The sequence below is a fragment of the Callorhinus ursinus genome, unplaced genomic scaffold, assembly GCF_003265705.2.
Source record: "Callorhinus ursinus isolate GAN/ISIS: 27379988/994484 unplaced genomic scaffold, GSC_fseal_2.0 scaffold1, whole genome shotgun sequence".
Taxonomy (NCBI): domain Eukaryota; kingdom Metazoa; phylum Chordata; class Mammalia; order Carnivora; family Otariidae; genus Callorhinus; species Callorhinus ursinus.
Genome location: NW_027397063.1, coordinates 141,473,253 through 141,493,389, shown reverse-complemented (window position 1 = coordinate 141,493,389; position 20,137 = coordinate 141,473,253). Strand labels below are relative to the sequence as shown.

Genomic DNA, 20,137 nt, shown 5'->3' with positions numbered 1-20,137 from the left:
TCAGACATAAAAAAGAATGAGATCTTGCCATTTGTGACAACATGGATGGACCTAGAGGGTACTATGCTAAGTGAAATAAGTCAGACAGAGAAAGACAAATACCCTATAATTTCACTGATATGTGGGATCTAAAAAACAAAACATATAAACAAGCAAACACCAAACAAAAAAACAGAAACAAACTCATAAATGCAGAGGACAAACTGGTGGTGGCCAGAAAGGAGGGGGTAGGGGGATGGGTGAAACAGATGAAGAGGATTAAGAGGTATAAATGTCCAGTTATAAAATAAGTCATGGAAATGAAAAGTACAGTATAGGGAACATAGTCAGTGATACTATAATAACGCTGTAGGGCGACAGATGGTAACTCCACTTCCTGTGGTGAGCACTGCGTAATATATAGAATTTTTGAAAATAAAAGGGGGTTTCCAGAATTGAGTTGCTCACATTTTTGAGGAAGACATGGATAACCTCCTTGCTGTGGTGAAATGGGACCCTGGCAATCCATAACATGCAGTGTCATCCCATATAAGCAAATCATCCCTGGGAGTGGCGTGGGATAAAGCAAAGGTAGGGAAGGATAAAGACATGAGGAGATTGAACCAACCTGAAGCACCTGTCACAAACTGTGTATTATCAAGTCCAGTGAGCCATAAAATGGGAGAGTCATATCAGCCTGCCATTATAAAATAGAAATGGGTATACACTGGGCAGATCCAAAGACATAGTGAGCTACCTGAATCCCCTGGTATCCAATGCCACTGCCTGACTATATCTCCTTCCACATTCTACCAATGCCCTCCAAAGAAATAAGGGCAGTTAGTGGAGGAAAAGCAAGCACGGGCTTCTCTTACAGAAGCAGCCAGAAGTGTTGCACCACAGACCACTCTGGAGTGGCTCCAAAAGCCTGTAGTGAAGGGATGTGCTCCAGTGAGCAGTACGCTGCTACAGATCAGCTGAGGCACAGATCTACCCTGACTTGTGGGTAGAAACTAACAGGCTGGCCAGCTGGTCAGGAATTTACAGAGAGAAAGATCAGAAGACCAGGGACAAGGTGGTCAAGGGAAAGATGGACTTCTTGCCATCCACACAGTATAAAGATATTCATGTTCCACAGAAATGCTCATCCAAGGGCCTCTGTTGTAGATGAGACTCTCAGTAATCATGAGGACAAGATGACCCAACCCGTGGACATCGGATGGCCTCTTCCTCAGATACTCTGGTTCCTGGTCAATAGACCCATTTACAAAGTGGCCATGGTGACAGGAAAGGAGACAGTGATGGGCTCAACAACATAGACTTGCCCTCATCAAGCTGATCTGGCTACTGCCAATATTGTGTCTTTCAAGAAATGCATCCATTTCGGGGCACCTGGGTGGCTCTGCCTTCAGCTCAGGTCATGATCCCAGGACGTGCTCCCTGCTCAGCTGGGGGGTCTGCTTCTCCCTCTCCCTCCCTACACTCATGAACTCTCAAATAAATAAAATCTTTTAAAAAAAAGCATTAAAAATGCATCCATTTCATTTAGGTTGTTAAATTTATTGGCATTAAGTTGTTCATGAGAGGTGCTAGGTGGCTAAGCGTCTGCCTTCGGCTCAGGTCATGATCTCAGGGTCCTGGGATCGAGCCTCGCATGGGGCTCCCTGCTCGGCGGAGGTCTGCTTCTCCCTCTCCCTCTGCCCTTTCCTACCACTCATGCTCTCTCTCTCAAATAAATAAAAAAATATTTAAAAAAAAGTTGTTCATGATATTTCTAAATTATCCTTTCAATATCTCTAAAAACTGTGATGATGTCAACTCAGTCATTCCTGATATTGGTAATTTGTGTTTTCTGTACTTTTTCTTGATCAGTCCGACTACCGGTTTAACAACTGAAGAGATTTTTTTTTCTCAAAGAATCAGTTTTTGGTTTCGTTGATTTTTCTCTATATTTTGTTTAGTATTTCACTGAATTTCACTCTGGTCGTTATTTCTTTTCTTCTGTTTGAGTTCAAATTACTCTTTTTTTCCGATTTATTACGATGGAGGCTGAGGTCATTGATTTTTGACTGTTCTTCTGTAACATAAGACATTTAGTGCTACACTTTCCCTGAGTACCGCTGCTGAGTGCCCAGCTTGTTTATTCAGAAGCTGTGTTGCGCCCAGAAATGGTACCACTCCCACAGGGACCAGCCAGACACCCAGTTACTGAACCCCTTTCAACATGTTGGGGAAAGTTCTTTGTCTTTATAGGAGTAGACATGCATAGCATGGGTATGGATTTGCCTCTCCTGCCTGCAGCATTTCTGCCAGTATCACCGGTTTATGGACTTGCAAAATGCCACATTTATCTCATACCACACTAATCTCACACGATGCTGCTTCCATCAAAGGGTCACATTTTATGGCAAACCAAGTGGGACAGTGGCCTCACTCTCTTAGAATTCCTGGTCTCACCATAAAGTCCTATCACCCAGAAAGAGCTAGTTTGGTAGAACAGTAGGTTGGCCTGTTTAAATCTCAGTTATAAGTCTTAAAAATCAGCAGCCAGTCTATGGTGCCATAGCCAGAATGCATGGCTTTGAGAAACAGGGGTGAAGAGGGGGGTGACCCTCCTCACTGTTACACCCAATGAACTACAAAGAAATTTTTGTGCTTCTCATCTCTGCAAACTTGGGCTTGGTGGGTTTGGAAGTTCTAGTGCCAAAGAGAAGGATACTTCCACCAGGGAACACATCCATGGTTCCATTAAACTATTAGAAGAAACTGCCTCCTGGCTGATACACGCTGTAGCAGAGAGTATCCTCAAAATCTAGCTTCCTTTTCTTTCTTTGGGAATGGAACTCCAGAGTTTTAACTGGATTAATATGGCCACCCTGCTGAAGACCATAGACATTTATAAGACATTTATTACTTCCCTCCTCTCTTTGAGAGACTATACTTCCTGACCCACTAATGTTCAGCTTGGGTATGTGACTTGTGTGGGCCAATGGGATGTTAGCAGACATGATCCAAGCAAAGGCTTTAAATGTGCTTGTGAAATTGGTGGGCTCAGACCTTCATCTTGCCATTCTGATTCTGGACAGGTAAGTGCAGAAGTAAAAGGGTTCGTACCTCTGCCAGGTCACCAGTCTTGCTCTAACTCTAAGGCAACCGTCTCCACATAGCTTCTAACCTATGTACATGACTTACCAAAGCATACATATGCTGCTATTAGCATGAAAGTCATTACTTTCATTACTCCGTGAGGAGCTCATGGCCTGGGGAGCTTGCTGGTGGCAAGAGGATGAGAGATACATCCCAGAGGATGAGATCTGAACCCAAGCCACAGCGAGCCATGTCCAGCTGAATCCAACATAGACTAGCCAAACACCAGTTCATCTGTAGACATGTGAATGTGAAATTAATGCTTATTGTTGGCTGCTACTGATATTTTGTGGTTGTTTGTTACACAGCATTTTTGTGGCCACAGCTGAGACCCTAAGTGTAGCCATGTGACTAAGTTGTGGGCATTAGGCTGGAAGAGAAAGTTTTATGTGCCACTTTCAGCTCATGACCTTAACAGGAAGGTGTGTGCCTTCTGCTTTCCCTCTTCTTAATGCTGCAGGAATGTGTGATGGGAGCTAAGAGCTGCATGCTGAGGACGGTAGACACAAGATGGGAAGGGCCTGGGACCTCAATACTATGGCAATGAACTATCAGCACAGGACTGCTTACACTCAGACTTTTAGGGCAGAAAGAGACAAGTTGTTATTTTGGCTATTGTTGCAGCAGGAATGCTAGCAGCCTAATGCAGTGTGGGTTTTCTGTCAGTAGCAACCGGGAGGTCCTGAGAAAATGGGTTTGTTGCAAGCCCCTTGCAGTGTTCATTCAACCACAGTCCTATGATGTCCGCTGCTGGTGCCCTCCTTGCTCTACTGTGGGTCCTGCCCATTTTGCTGTTGACCACTGCACCCATGGTCTGCCTTGGATCACTGCTGCTCTTGTTACAAAGGCCCCCATTTCCTGCTGCACTGCTAGTGGTGAGGGTGAAGCTTGACTGAAGGGCTAATTGTAAGTGGGCACTTCATATGACTGCCCTATAGTCTAAAGCACAAGAAAAGTTAAAGCAGGGATGCATGTTTACTCACCCTATAAGTTGGAGGTGCAAAGACAATGGAGTTTCTTTGTTTTCTTTAATCTAATCTTTCGCATGAGCCCCTGTCCTGCTGGGTGTGAAGGGGAGATTTGGATTTACCAGTAAATAATGGATGGGATTAGTTTGGTTCAAACATTGTCTTTGGGGGTAATTTGGTCTCTCTTAAGTAAATGCTGCTTCTCTTTCCCCTTCCCCTTCATCTTTTCAAGATGGTTATCTGGGAGTATGGGAAAGGTAAGGCACAAATATGACTGTGTGATAGAAGAGTTGCCTTGGATCCCTGTGAGCAGGTCCTTGTACTGTCTTTCTGGTTCTGCCATGAAAGACTGGGTCTGATTCCTGAGTTCCTATAATTACCTGCTGAGATGCATTGGGCCTAATCTGGTCTTTGGAGTGTAATGCCAGCACCCAGAGCTGAAGTCCATGGTCCCAACATTTGCCTTCTGCCACAAAGTCCTACCCCTGCGGGCTTTTCATTCCAACTCTCAGTGCAAGCCTCTACAACACTTCCTCATACCTTCATGGGGCACAGGGAAGCTTTTGATCTCCTATAGAACAAGTATAGGGACTGGGTAGGGTATCCTGGTTTTCATTGGCTTAGATTCTGCCCTCCATCATTGCTACATTATTGTTCCTACAGTATTTTGGTCACGATGCAAAGCCAAGTGCGAGGCTTCTCCTAGCAGCCTGCAGCCTCCCTCATGTCATACCTGGGGAAGTGGTCCGCAAGCCTCTGATGTTCTTGGGTTCTTCATAGTCTCCATATCTGTCTTCCATAGTTTCCCCCAGTCAAGATCTGGACGGACTGGGGAGGGTGGCTAGGGGAAAATGAGAACCCTGGAGCCTGCCTGCCCTCCTATCTTTCCCTCTTCTGTTTCTCCTGTCCAAATGCCTGCAGGTTGGAAAACACAACGGTTACTTTTATTTCCTCTTCCTTTTTTTTCCAGGGCAATGACCCTCACGGTCTGGACATTATATGTAGGGAGGGGTTTCATCCCTACAGTATGAAGGAGTACCATGCTGTGAGTGAATTAGGCATGGCTTTTGGTATGGACAATTGTGAACTATGGTCCTCTAAGGACAATTATATTGATGGTCCATCCCTTGAACGTTACCTGTTAAAAGGTTAAGACACTCTGCTGGGGTGCTTTGTGCAAGCATCCTAGTTGCTGGTTCTACTCTACTACCCTCAGGTCTGTCCACTTCTCCTTTCCAAATATTCACAGTGCAAATTCCTTTCTATCCTTTCTACGTCCAGGGGTATGGCACTAAGATCTGCTCCCTTACCCCAGGCAATCTGTGGGCACACTCATCTCCTGGCAGTACATTTTCCACGGGCTGGTTTACTTAACCCAGAAGAATGCCACATTTGTGTGTGCCCTTGCATATGCACCTGCTTCCCTAGAACCCTCCAAGGGGTTCTCGGCACTCCAAATTTGCTTCCTTCCAAGGTCTCCCTGCCAGGTGAAATGTAACACACCATGCACACCATATGTACATTTCCAGGTGAAATTACCCAACGTCTTACTGATAAAGGTTTTTTCTAGCTGCAACACAGTCTCTCCAGTTTTACTTTCTGAAGACCAGTGGGTGCTCTTGCAATATGTGGAGCTCTTTGTTCCCCTGTTTTCAGGCTGTTCCCCAAGGCTTACCCAGGCACATAAGAAGGCCCATGAGAGTACAAGCTATTCTACAATATTTACCACAATGCTACCAAATCTTTATTTTTTTTTCCTCTAGGATTTGGGTGGATTAAATTCTTGGGCAGGGCGTACTGTAGGACACTTTTATGTAATTCTATGTAAGAGGTCAAGGTGGGCTTTATTATCTTCATGTCCAACTAGAAGCTCTATGGGAGGATGGCGTGAGGATGTGGAGAGAGCTCACTGGGTTAGCATTTACCGAAGAGAGATCAAGTATCCCCCATAAGACTGAACCAGAGGGGTCTGTTAATAGTAGAATAACACCTTCTCTGTCTGCTGGATGGGGTGCTCAGACTCTGCTCTAAGGTCCCGGGGAGCCCTCCCTCTGTCATGGTCCGCTGCCGTTCAGCAGGAAAATAACATCAGTTCTGGGGTCCAGGTCCCTTTGGACGATGGAAGGCAATTTCCTCTTGCGGCAGACTGCTCACAGCTGTGCATATGGAGAACAGTTCATAAATGTCTGGGCACTGCATTTGATAGGGCACTTTTGTCCCCATTTCTTGCGTCCTGAATTTTCCAACTCAATGTCCAGGCAGTCGGGGGTCTAATTTTGGTAGACCTGAAATCTGAATTCACTTTTTCAGGTTGGGTGCTAGGGCAAACAAGCCTTCACAATTCCCTGAGAATCAGAGAGAAAGCCTTTATTTCCTCCATCAGATTTTGCAATCAGAAATGAGGCAGTGTGCCACGGGCAAGCAGCAGTATGGTGTGAATGACATCATGCGCATGGTGGAAACCTGTCTGACCTGAGTAAGCAGACTTGAGTCAGACAGATAGCAGGCACTGCTGCTTACCCTCCATCCCCAGAATGCTTTCTTGCTCTATTCCCACCAGCTAATAAATGACAGCTATCACTTACTCTGCACTTACAACAAGGCAGGTACTGTGCTAGGCATTTCCAGGAATTTCTGGAGGCACGTCCTCAAACTTTCTGAGTTTGTTTCCTCATCTGTAAAACTGGCATAAAAACCTCACAAAGCTATTTTACAGACTACATGAGGTATTTATATCCCTTAGCACATTGCCAGGCACATCATAAGCACTTTAATTGTGGCTACAAAGATTTTATTGGGGTTTTTATCTGAATTTATATTAGGAAACTAGGCATTAAGTTCCAGGCTGTCTGAATCTATTTCAGTTCCAGAGTTCAGAGAGGCAGGGATACCAAGTTATCAGAAGATAAATGAGTATTAGTTTCCTGAGTTTAATGAGAGATACCTGCATTTTTAAATGTTTTTATAAACTATAACCACCCTCAGAGATTCTGAAACTCCTGCCTGAGGTTGAGAAGTAAACGGCATATACCTTTTTGCCAACTTCCCCAGAAAGGAGAGAAATGCGGTTCTTCATACATTTCTAAATTGTCATCATGCTGGCAGAACTTAAGGTGGGCAAAAAAACAAAAGAAAACAAAACAAAATACCAAACCCAAAACTCCACAAAAATCCTTTACTTCCTTTCGAGTGATAGGGTATTCCCTGCTCCTAATGGGTGATCCACAACCTAATCTGAAATAGAGAATAATCACAAAAAGAGAAGACTATGGGCCCATGGCAGGACAGGCTCCATGCCCAGAAATGGTTTGGGTGAGGTGGAAAATGTACATGACTTTGCTCAGGCCTGGAACAATCTCAGAGCATTCAAAGTGGAGGTGGACCATCAGCTGAAGCTGGCAGAGCCAGCAAGACCTGGACAGGTGGAGAAGAAAAGTAGCGTCCCTGAAAAGAGGATTGGTCTGAACAAAGGGGCCAAGGGAGGCACAGTGAAACCAGGTTGAAGAGCATGCTGGAAGTCCCCTCAGTTTGAAAGAAAAGAGCAGATTGTGGGGTACCATAAACTTCAGTACTGCCTGAGATATGAGAAACCAAACTTTAAATTATGAAATATACTTTAAAAGAGCACGTACACATACACAAGTAATTGACCACTTGTAACCCGAATCTTGAAAGTGTTCTGCGTGACTGACCCTGGTGGCATCCCTCTCCTTTCCCTAGAGCTAATCACCAAACTGGAGTTTTTGTTTCCTTGCTCTTCGTATTGAATACAGAAAAGCTTATTCAATTGTGCCTACTTTTGACCTTTTTGTGAGTGCAATCATAGTGTGTGTATTCTTCTCTTACTTTGTTTCTACTGTTTTGGAGATTACTCTGAGTTTTTTATATAGCTGTAATAAGTACCTTTCCACTGTATATAGTACCCATTCTATAGATGTTTTTACATTCCATTTGGGTGACTTCCTTTGTTTAGCTAGTTATTATAAAGCATATGATATAAGTATTTTCATATATCCTGCTCGGAATATACGCACAGGAGTTTATTTAGGGTATATACCAAGGAGTGGAACTGCTGGGCTGCAGGGAAAGCACGGGTTCTACTTTACTAGGTAATACCAACCTGCTTTCCAAAGAGTTGCATCAAGTAACATACCGACTAGCAAAGCCTGAGAGCTTCTGCTGCTCTTCATCTTGGCCAATACTTGGTATTTCCTGGCTTTTAAATTTTGCCCAGCTGGTGAGGGTGGAATGGTATCTCACTTTAGTTTTAATCTGCATTTTCTTGATTATTAATTCAGCCGGGGTTTCTATTTCTGGGCCCCCAAAATACTGTTGTAGAATCAATCTTAATGAAGTACTTCAAGAATTTACACTGTTATTGCTATAAATTATTAGAATGTTTTGTTCTTACAGTTATAATACACATAAAGCAAATGTGTATTGCACCTCCAAGCACTTCCCAGACCTTATTCTATACATTCACATACATGTATGTTATAGACTAAACGTTTGTGTCTCCCCCAAAATCATATACTGAAATCCTAACCCTGAACGTGCTATTAGGCTTACTTTTGAAAGGTAATTAGGTCATAAGGGTGGAGCCCTCATGAATGGAATTAGGGCTTCCTCCTGCTCTCTGCTCTGTACCATATGGGGAGACAATGAAAAGACAGCCATCTAGAAGCCAGGAAGCAGGCTCTCACCAGACACTAGATCTGCCAGCACCTTGATCTTAGACTTCCCAGACTCCAGAACTGCGAGAAAAAGATGTCTGTTGTTTAAACAAGCAGTCTACGGTAATTTGTTATAGTAGCCCAAACTAAGCAATGCTGAAATCTAATTGATTTACAACTTGCTTGTTTACCTTAATTGTAGTTCATCCTATTCCAGTATGCATAGATGTACTTCATTCCTTCTAACTGCTGTGTAATATTTCACGGTATGGATGACCCATAATTTTACAGTCTCCTCTTTTTTAATTAATTTTTTTGAACAGGTAATATTTGGATTTATAAAATGCAATGTGTACAAGAGCATATTCCTCCTACTCCTCTTCCTCAAGAAGTCAGTAGCACTGGCCTGGAGGCAATCAAAGTTAGTAGCTGCAGTAGAGACTGGCCAGATGCTCACCACTATTCCTTCTTCCTGAGCACACGGGAAGCCATGTCCCAGTTTCCTTGACTTAGGTTAGGGTCAGACAACCTGGTCTGACCATCACAACAAGGGAGGAAGTAATAGACACAATTTCCAGTGTTTGCTACCTTTCGTGGTTTTCTCTCTCTTAGCTAACCAGCTGGCTGAATGCAGAGTCCAGTGGAGGACTCCAAGGAGGCCCTAGAAGATGCTGCCACAAGACATTAGATGCCAAAATCTCTGATTCTCTGCTTGGAGGAAAGGAACTAGGAACATCTGCATTGGACTTTATGTGAGAAATAAGCTTTTGGGTTAAACCAGTCAACTTTGGGGGTTGTAATTTTAGCTAGCATTATTTATAACAACACACACATTTCTTATATAGCCTGAAATACAAGCAATTGCCAGTCGTCTATCAAAGGACATGCAGATTATTTCCAGTTTTTCCCTATTACAATGATGCTACAATAAACATCCTAATAAGGTAGGTTTTTAGACATATTAAACCCCTAAGAGTAGTGTTTGAAATGGAGCAGGCATCTAAGAACCTGCTCCTCCTCAGTGAGGTATTTCCCATCTTTTGCTTAATTTGGCTCGAGCTCATCAAGTTGGCTGCATGGTACCAGTCAAGCTACTCTCTGGCTCAGAATCCAGCTCGATGCTAAGATTCTCCTTTCTGCACAGACTCATTTTTTTCCTACAGTAACCTTTGCACCTACCTATTTCTTACATGCTCCGAGTGCCTGTCCCCTTGGACATTCATTTCCTGGGTTTGCCAAGATATCAGCTTCTTGCCAGGCTCCACACTCCTCGTTTGTGTGTCTCCTGCACTCTCATGCTCCACCTATTTATTCAACACGACACTTGAATATGGGCCTGTGTGGGGTACCGTTCCAGGCACAAGGGAGGAAGCACACCTATGTAAGGTATGGGAGTTGTCCCCTCTCATAACAAGAGATGATGTTATACCACATGTGACATGTGATAAGGGACTGACGAGGTGGGGGGCAGAGTCTAGCAATCTACAGTTGGTCCTGGCATTGACATGGAAGTGCTGAGAAAATTGGTTTATAACAAACACATAAAATTGTGCTTTTTCTTTATTCAGGTTACTTATATAGGGTACACATCAATTTCTAGACTTTAAAAATTTTCTTTCATTAAAGGAGCCTATAAAACTTGAATTATTACAGCCGTAATTACCACTTGAAGGCATCACTAGTCCTGAAATCAGTACTCTTTCCTCTGTCCTGCGGGGGCTAAAAGCAGAACACAACGCAGGTAAGTTGCTTAAAGGCAACAAAGAAAGAAGGGGAAGCATGAGTATATTTTCCCTTTGGGTTTCTCAGTCCAGGCAGTGATTCTCAACTTTTGGTTTTACACACTGTAGTAGATGCTGTCTATACCCTTTGGGCTTACTCTGGAGTTTGCTTACAGAGCATTCTAGTACATGAGGAAGACTGCCTGTGTCTGTTGCCCAAGTGCATTCTCTGACTATGGGAACATGTTTTTGCCAACGCTGAGCTGGGTAGAAGTGCAGGAGCAATACCCTAAAGAGGGAGAGGAGGTGGTGGGTAAGTACCTCAGCTACCTTGCCTCTTCGGGGGACAACTCTGGGGTTTGTTCCTGGTTCTCAGACAGTTCACAGCATGACTAAGCCCACTCATTAATTCATCTTTTAATGAGTTTCCTTCCTGTCTCACTTCTCCAGTCTGTCAGAGTGCCTCTTGGGGACACCTCTTAAATAAACTATTTGCATCCAAATCCGGGTTTCAGTGCCTGATTTGGGGAGAGATCCAAACTAACACAAGGCCTTCTTTGAAAATGTGAGGAAAAACAAGGTCTCTCTCCCCAGGAAAATGTCATATTTTCAAGAAACCTAGGTAGGATTTGGTGAAATTTTGATATTACGGCCAGGCTTCCAGATTCACCCAAACTTCTCTCCCTTCTCCCACTCCCCATCCTCCAAAACATTACGGAGGGAGCCATATGCAAGGACCGGCAGCCTAATAGGAATGAAAGTATCACTTTAATAGCCTCAAAAGTGCCTAAAACTCCTTTTACCTGTTTAAAATACTCTCTGTAGGAGTGGCCTCCTCTACAGTTTTCTCACAGAGGGTGTTCGCCAAACTCCTTAAGTATTTTTTAGCATGGTATACAGATGGTCCCCGATTTACAATGGTTTGACTTACAGTTTTTAGACTTTATTTTTTTTAAAGATTTTATTTATTTATTTGAGAGAGCGAGAATGAGAGAGAGAGAGAGAGAGAGAGAGCGCACGCACATGAGGGGGGGAGGGTCAGAGGGAGAAGCAGACTCCCCGCTGAGCAGCAGGGAGCCCGATGCGGGACTGGATCCCGGCACTCCAGGATCATGACCTGAGCCGAAGGCAGTCGCTTAACCAACTGAGCCACCCAGGCGCCCGTTTTTAGACTTTATGATGGTACATTCTACATTTGGTAGAAACTGTACGTCAAATTTTGAATTTGGATCTTTTCCCAGGCTAGTGCTATGTGGGACAATCCTCTCCCGGTGGGATGGCCATGGGCAGCTGTCGCAGCTCCGGGTCAACCACGTGATCCCCAGGGTAAACAACCATACACTTAAAACTATCCTATAACCATACAGCCATTCTGTTTTTTACTTTCAATACAGTATTCAATTACATGAGATATTCAACACTTAATTATAAAACAGGCTTTGCGTTAGACGATTTTGCTCAACTGTAGGTGAATGTAAGTGTTCTTTTTTTTTTTTAGGGTCTACAGTGCATTTTATTATACATCTTAGATTCATACATTTCATATATGCTTTTAAAGCTTCAATTAACAGTTTGATACAAAATAAAAAATATATATGTAGCAGTGGTTCTCAGGCACAGAATTTAGGAGGAGACTAGAGCAAGTTTTTTCCCTAGCATATAGTAAATATTATGAACCAAATCAGTGGAATGTTTCCATCTGACCCAGCTGCCTTTTTGATTGAATTTTATTACAGTGAACAGCTTTAGTAGGTATGATATTGCTAACTGGAAACAATGAGCCTCAAGTTTATAACCTGTATTTTCTTGAAGTCTGTGAGACCTAAATGATTACTTTTCTCCTAATAGAGCTCCAAGATCATCCAATGAAAATAATATTGTCCATAAAATATCTGGAGCATCAGCCTAAGAACCACTGCCCATGGTTATTCAATGTCTTCAGGCCTCACAGGATGAGGTAATGGTATGACGGATTTCTTCTCAGTGTCTCTGGAAAATGCTTTCCTCATATCATAGGCGTCCTCGTCGGGCTCCCCGTTGCTGGCCGAGTAGTACTCTATGACCGTCCTGTACACACTGTAGCCCAACTGCTTATACATGTTGACTGCGACTTGGTCAGATACTCTTACAAAGAGATCGACAAAAAATCCACCCTTTCTTTCTGAAATCTCCTCTGATAACTCCATAAGTTTAGCAGCCAAACCAAGGCGTCGAAATGCCGGAGCAAGAGAGAGAGCTGTGACATGCCCATGCCATTCTTCCCTAGCTACTGAGCCTTCCGCTTTACCCATGATATAACCCATTAACTCTCCACCAGGTGCCTCTGCAACAATGAAGTACTCTGGCCAGTGGGCAAGGTACTGGAGGTAAAAAGGAATCCCGTAAGTTTCTGTAAGTGGATCCAAGTTAATATTGTTGAAGCGGAACAGGTCATCGCACGTGGAGGCCCGGAGCGTGGTCATCGCACCGCCGCGGCAGAAGCCGGCTCAGGGGCTGAATGTAAGTGTTCTGAGCATGTTTAAGGTAGGCGAGGCTGAGCTATGATGTTTGGGAGGTGAGGTGTATTAAGTGCATTTTCACTTACAATATTTTCAACTTACGATGGGTTTATTGGGACATAACCCCATCATAAGTCGAAGAAGATCTGTACTGGCCTTTTCTGCATGATGTTTTATAACATATCTATTTACGTATTTGCTTAGTTGTTTACTGTTTCTCTACTAGACTCTATGCTCCACGAAAGCTGTAACTAAGTCACTTTGTTTGCCACTGTATACCTGGTGTTTATGACAGTGTTCTCACATGGAAGATACTCCATAAGCTGGGAAAGAGGTTGAGGTTTGGGCTCCCGGGCTCAAATAGCCACCAATTCTTTGCTCATTAAAAACATGGAATCTTAACCTCTATCAGGCCACATGGAGAAAGACCCGGAGACAGGCAAAATAAAATAACCAGATCTGCAGAACAGATTCTGGCTCAACTACACCACCAAGCTATGTGTGGAGGAGGGAGAGAACTCACTGATGAATGTATAGTGACCCTCCCTGCCCACCAAGAATGTGGGTCAATTAATATGCTAATTTTCACTATTAGGTTAGTAGCTCCTTTCCACTGGGGAAGGAGGAAGGTGGTCAAAATCTCTCCCTGAAGTATACACTATTCTGCATAGAATTTCAAGGGAGTAAAACAAAACAAAACAAAAATCCACACAAACTTCTGAAGTCTGTCCATGGTCCACGCAGGCCAACAATCCCAGGTTAACAATCTCTATGGATTTTTTTTTTTAACCAGTAAAACCTTGAGATCTCTAATCTTTACCGTCAGATTTAACTCCTATATATTTGATCCTCATCCCTCTCCTCCCTGCAAAAAGAAAGGCAGCACATAGCAGTAAAGTGGTAATGACTGAAAACAATTCCTACGGCAAGGCCTGTGTTCTGCTTTCAAACATGGGAAATGGAATATTCTATTTTCGCAGTTTCCACCTGTTGAAATCATGTTACCTTTGCAGGGCTTGGTACAAATGCCACCTCTTCCACGAGAAATGTTCTCCAATCCCACCAACCAGGTGGAAACCTAACAGTTCCATTCCGGCAGCTCCTGGTTGACTACTTTTGTTCTGTGGTCAGTGGCCCTCCTTATAGCAGAGCTCAGCACAGGGCTTCCAGGGCCTGGTAGGGCCTCCGCGAAGGTCTCTCTTCCTTAATGACTACTATTGGTCTGAAAGATGTTCAAGAGGGAACAGTTCTGCACCCGGCCCAACTTGGGCCGATACTCTCTTTTTCCATTTTACCAAGCGTGTTCAATTTTCACCTCAGGAAATTTCCCCAATGGACTCAACCTGAGGAAACTCAAATTCGGGGAGGTCACACAAAAGTCAAGGCCCTTGCAACGACGCCAAACCACATGGACCGAATCTCACTTGTTTAATGGCCCAAGCCGCGGCAGGAGAAAAAGCCCAACTTTTCGAGGCCCCCAAGGCAGGTGCTCCTTTGAGCTCTGGACCCAAAGTTGAGAATGGGCAAGGACTCCCCTCCCTGCCCAATAAGGTGACAGAGAGAGCAGCGATCTAGACGCTGCAGAGAGCACTTCCGCCTTGAAAAAAGTGTCGTCGAGGGGCAAGCTTCCAGTTCCGTTTCGTCCCACAGCTCAAGGCCTTTCATCCTAGTAGGCGGTTGTCCACACCCCAAGGCTACCCCACCCAGCTGCGCCCTCCAGCTTCTCCACACCCTACCGAGCCGTTTGCACGTCTCGAGGGGGTGACGGATACGCCGTGACATCACTCCGGGAAAAGGGCAAAGCGAGCAACGTACTGGCGATCTTCATGCGGCCCTGGCGCTGAGAAGCGCGCGGAGAGTCCAGAGGCGGGACTAACTTTGACTGACGTCCACACCCACCCATTGCCTTTCTGATTCCTTCTCAAACAAACCAATAGGTGAGACGACGGAGACGGCAGCGTGCCCCAGCCTCCAGGAGTGGCTCCGCCCCCTCCACTGGGTCGTCGTTTAGTCGCCATGATTAGTGTGGCTACCACGTTCGTGCTTCTTTAGGCTCGCCTCTGGCTTTCTGATACCCTCTCTGAACTCCTTCCTAAGCATTTGTTCCCTTCCACTGTCAACTTCCACCTTCTCTGGATTCTTGCTAGCTCGGTGCCTATACAGCCACACTTGAGATGGCGGCCGGAGGCGGGGCCCAAGGCGGGGCCTGCCCGGCGCGGTGACGTCAGCGCGCTGCGTGTCGGCAGGTGGAGGGAGAAGGGAAAGTTTGGCCCGTGCGTGGGGTTGGGGTGGAGGGCGGGACAGAGGGGTTGGGCCCGAGCGGATACCCTGTCGCTGCTGCAGCGGAGGCCGAGGCCGGGACCTGGGCCGGGCGGGGAGTGCCGGACGCGGACGAGCAGGAGGATAGGTCCGCCGGAGCTTCGAGCCCCCGCCGCTCTGCCGCGCGGTGACCCCGCGCCCAGACGCCGTCCGACCCGTGGCTGTTCCCGAGGCGGTTGGTGGGGGCGCGGCGGCGGCGGCGGTGGTTGGGGGTGGGGAGAGGCGCGGCGAGCAGACGAGAGAGGTCAGCGAGTTTGAGGGAGGATCGCGACCCTTGCCGCCGTCATGTCCGAGGACTCGAGCGCCCTGCCTTGGTCCATCAACAGGGACGATTACGAGCTGCAGGAGGTGATCGGTGAGAGCTGGCGCCGCTGAGGGGGGAGGCGCCGTGCTGGGCGGCGGGTGACACGCGGGAACGTGGGGATCCGCGGGAGCTCGAGGAGCTCAGGACTCTCAGATACTCGTGGGCGCTCGTGGGGCCAGGGGTTTGTAGGGCGCGTGGGTGAGGCTCCGGGTTTGTGCGAGGCGGGGAGGGGATTTTGTGGCGAGCCTGTGAGGCTGGTGGGGTGGGGTTTGAGGGGCTCGTGAGAGATTTGGGCAGTGACAGATACTTGAACCTGAGCGATAGATGGGTCTGGGAGGAGGAGAAACGTGCAGGCACAGGACAGGCCTTTAGGAGGCTGTGTGAGAAATAGGCTGTTGGAGTTGTGGGCACAGCCACCTATTTGGGGGATTGTGGGATAGGGGGTTTTAGTTCATTCCCGCGCGGGTGTGAGAACACTTGAGTGCCCACGAAGTGCCAACCATTGCTGGGGTGGAGCTGGGGATTCTCTCCATATGAAACTGAAGCTACCCGGTACCGAGGCAACGTAGACACAACTTCCCACTGTTTGGGAGTGACTTTCTAGTCTGGGGGGTAGACATTGAATAACTAGACAAATGAAAAGAGTTTCAAGGTTTGGCAAGTGCCAGGAAGGAAATAAACAAGATGTTCTGATAGAGAGTGACCTGGAGACCTAGACCTAGTTAGGGTGATTTCAAGGAAAATTTTTTTTCTGAGGCGTTGACATTTAAGTCGAGCGCTGAAGGATGAGGAGTCTTAGGATTTCAGGGAAGATTTTTCCCTACTGAGGGATGAGGAAGTGCAAAGGTCCTGAGGAGGGAAAGAGCTTGATGTGTTTCAGGACCTGAGGGAAAAGTGGCAAGGATAGAAAGGGGATCTTCTTAGGCTTGGTAAGGATTTTGGAATTTTATTCTAAGTGTGTTGGAGGGCTTCAAGCAGAGACGGAACATGGTCTGAGGGATCTGGCTGCTGCGTGTGGAGTGGATTTGAGGTCCAGGAATACCAGTTGGCAGAGACCAAAACTTGCACAAACGTGGATTGTAATTCTCAGGCACAGTGTTTGGGGGAGGGTTGGGGACTTGGGATGAGGGGAGTATTTGTTGGACAACAATAATCCAGTGACTTTAGAAATCAAAAGGGGGTGGGTTTAGCTACACAGAAGCTCAATCTCACTGACATGAGCAGACCCCTCTGTATTGGAGGAAGGAGATGTCTACTTTGCTAGATCAGCATCCTGTCCTAAAATTAGTTTTGTAACAAAGACTGGCTGAAAACTCTTTAGTTGCCTTCGAGGTGTGTTTATTGCAACGTGTCTGTATTTTAGAGAAACTTTATCGTATTTCTTTTTTTTCTTTTTTGCCTCTTGTATTCTCTCTCTCTCTCTCTCTCTTTTTTTTAAAGATTTTATTTATTTATTTGACAGAGAGACTGTGAGAGAGGGAACACAAGCAGGGGGAGTGGGAGAGGGAGAAGGAGGCTTCCTGCGGAGCGGGGAGCCTGACGTGGGGCTCGATCCCAGGACCCTGGGATCATGACGTGAGCTGAAGGCAGACAACGACTGAGCCACCCTGGCGCCCCTGCGTCTTGTTTTGAAACAAATCTGGGCTAAGTTTTATCTGAAAGAAATCACATCTTTTTCCTTAAGCCATGTCATGGGTGTCCTTGCTGGGTATTTGACATATACACTGGTTGGTTCTAAAGACAGCTAGCTAGGTCTCTGTCTTGATTGATTGCTTCTGGGTCCCTCAGTTTCATATTGAAGAAAGAAATTAAGTGAGAAATTTGAAAATGATGTCTGAAAAGTAAAGAAAGTGGATCCCTATCATTGTTTTAGAAGAGGAATATTGCTTTCCTTTCTGGGAAGGTATACATCTTTCTGTAGTCATTTTTTATGCCTAGCTGTTAAGGTGGCATAGGGTTCTAGAGACTTAGAGACATTAATTTGGTATCCTCAAGCCAATAAGGTGTCTGTGAGTGGGCAAAAGAGAGTCTTAGTCCTCTGGGATAGGGTTAGTCTTCATCTCATTCTTAAAGTGGGCCATGGGTAAAAGGTTAAGAATGCCAGTGTGATTTTTGACCATCTTATTTTTTAAAAATAACTTTACTGAGGTATAATTTAATGCTATAAAATTCACCCATTTTTTTTTTTTAGTACAAAATTCTGTGGTTTTTAGTAGATTTACTGTGCTGTGCACCGGCCAGCATAATCCAGTTTTAGAGTATTTTCATCACCCAGTAAGATCCTTGTGCCTGTTTACAGTTAATCCCTGTTCCCACCCCCAACCCCAGGCAACCACAAATCTTTCTGCCTCTATAGGTTTGCCTTTTCTGGACATTTTCTATAAATGAGATCATAATAACATACTGTCTTTTGTGTTTGACTTCTTTCACTTAGCATAATATTTTTTCATTTGTAAAAACAATTTTACTGGGTTATAATTTATATACCACAAAATCCACCTGTATAAGTATACAATTGTATAATTTTTTAGTAAATTTACAGAGTTGTTCAATCACCCCCACAATCCAGTTTTAGAACATTTCCATCATTCCAAAAAGATGCCTCATGTCCATTTGCAGTCACTCCCTGTTCCCACCCCCTGCCGCAGGCAACCACAAATCTACTTTCTGCCTCTATAGATTTGCCTTTTCTGGATATTTCATGTAAATATAATCATATAATGATGTGATCCTCTGTGTTGGTTTCTTTGACCTGCCATAATGTTTTCCGAAATTCATTGATGTTGTACCCTATATGAGTACGTTATTCCTTTTTATTGGACACCACATGATGAACATTGGGTTGTTTCTGCTTTCTGGCTATTTGGAATAATGCTGTTATGAGCCTTCACTCATCAGATCTTCATGTGAACATGTTCATTTTCCTTGAGTGGACTTTCTGGGTCATATGGTAAATTTATGTTTAGCTTTTTAAGAAGCTGATAAACCTTTTAAAAATGACTCTATCATTGTTCATTCCTACCAGCCATGTATGAGGGTTCCTATTTATCTTTGTCAGCATTTGTTGTCTTTGATTATAGCCATCCTGGTGGGTATGAAGTGGTATCTGGTGGTTCTGTTTTGCATTTCTTTAATGACTAATGATGGTGAGCATATTTTCATGTGCATATTTACTAGCTTTTCATATATCTCCTTTGGTGAAATGTCTATTTAAATGTTTTGCCCATTTGGGTTGCCCCTGGGTTATTTTCGTATTGAGTTATAGGGTGTGTGTATATGTGTGTTCATTTGGTTGTCAGTCCTTCACCTGATACATGATTTCAAATATTTTTTCCCCCGGTCTGTAGCTTGTCTTTTCATTTTCTTAATGGTGTCTTTTAAGGCAAAAAAGTTTTGAATTTTGATAAAGTTTTATTTATCACTTTTTCTTCTGTTGATTGTACTTTTGGTGGGGTGTATCTAAGAGATTTTTACTAATCCAACATCACAAAGGTTTTCTTTCCTGTGTTTTCTTCTAAGTGTTATAATTTTAGCTCTTACATTTAGACCTCTAATACATTTTGAGTTAATTTTTTTAAGGTATGGTGTGAGGTAAGATGAACCATCTTGTTTCACAGATGAAGACACTGGGGCATAAGAAGGTAAAAGGACCACGTAAAGTCATAGAACTAACTAGTGGCACAGCTAATACCTGTGTCCAACTCTCCTGTCGCCTAAGTCAGCATTCTTGTTTCTATGTAGGAATTTGGTTTTTGTATATAAAAGGGAAGATAGTAGTCATAGTCTGACTAAGGGAAATTTTGAGGGTTTAAGTGAAATTAATTAAGGGAAATATTCTTACAATGAAGGATTAAGGGAAATATCCTTACAATGAAAAATCTAACAGGAGGAGATATTTTGAAGGTGACCTTTTTGGATGTAGTAGAATTTTTCTTTTGTGTATCCTGTTTTTAAGTTTTAAAGTCTCCCCCTTATTTGTAAGTTCCCAAAAGTTCCTAACATCCTTCCATTCCACTCCGAGCAGGGAGGGGAAAAAATGTTTTTCCTTGAACTAGAGCTTATTACAAATTTTAGCTGGCATCAACAAAGTGGTGTATTCTTATTCTGAATTTGCTTCCATGCTGAAATGTTTGGAATACAGTATTTTGTAATAAGCTATAATCTTCAAAATGAATCTTTGTGATTTCTTCAGATTACACTAAATTTTTTCAGGAAACGAGTTGATTGGCGTTCAGAAAAAAAAAGTTTGGGGGATCATTTGAATTTTCTGTTTTCAAAGAATTGTATTTTAAGGCAGTGGTTAAATGATGCCTCCTCTCTAATCAAAGCACATGCATTTATTTGAAATGTAATTTTTTTTTTTATACTTTCTACTTAACCTATATTTGTAGGGTTGGGGCTCCTGGGTGGTTGAGTGTCGGACTCTTGATTTTGGCTCAAGCCTCTTATCAGTGTCATGGGATCAAGCACCTCTTCAGGCTTCATGCTCAGAGCAGAGTCTGCTTGGGTTTCTCTCTCCTTCAGGTGC

At 44.3% G+C, this 20,137-nt stretch overlaps 1 protein-coding gene and 1 pseudogene across 2 annotated transcripts in view; one reads left to right on the top strand and one right to left on the bottom strand.

Moving 5' to 3' along the window:
• Nucleotides 1-11,964: 11,964 nt before the first annotated feature.
• LOC112823310 (N-alpha-acetyltransferase 20 pseudogene) lies at nucleotides 11,965-12,999 on the bottom strand (annotated as a pseudogene).
• A 2,242-nt stretch (nucleotides 13,000-15,241) lies between these two features.
• Nucleotides 15,242-20,137, top strand: part of OXSR1 (oxidative stress responsive kinase 1) — a 93,942-nt gene continuing 89,046 nt past the window's right edge. The window contains exon 1 of one of the 2 annotated variants that reach the window (XM_073901959.1): nucleotides 15,242-15,660. In XM_073901959.1, coding sequence (XP_073758060.1) covers nucleotides 15,591-15,660 — 70 coding nt within the window. In that variant the 5' untranslated portion in view covers nucleotides 15,242-15,590. The remainder of the gene's footprint in view (nucleotides 15,661-20,137) is intronic. The other variant, XM_025884260.2, reaches the window with a different exon arrangement.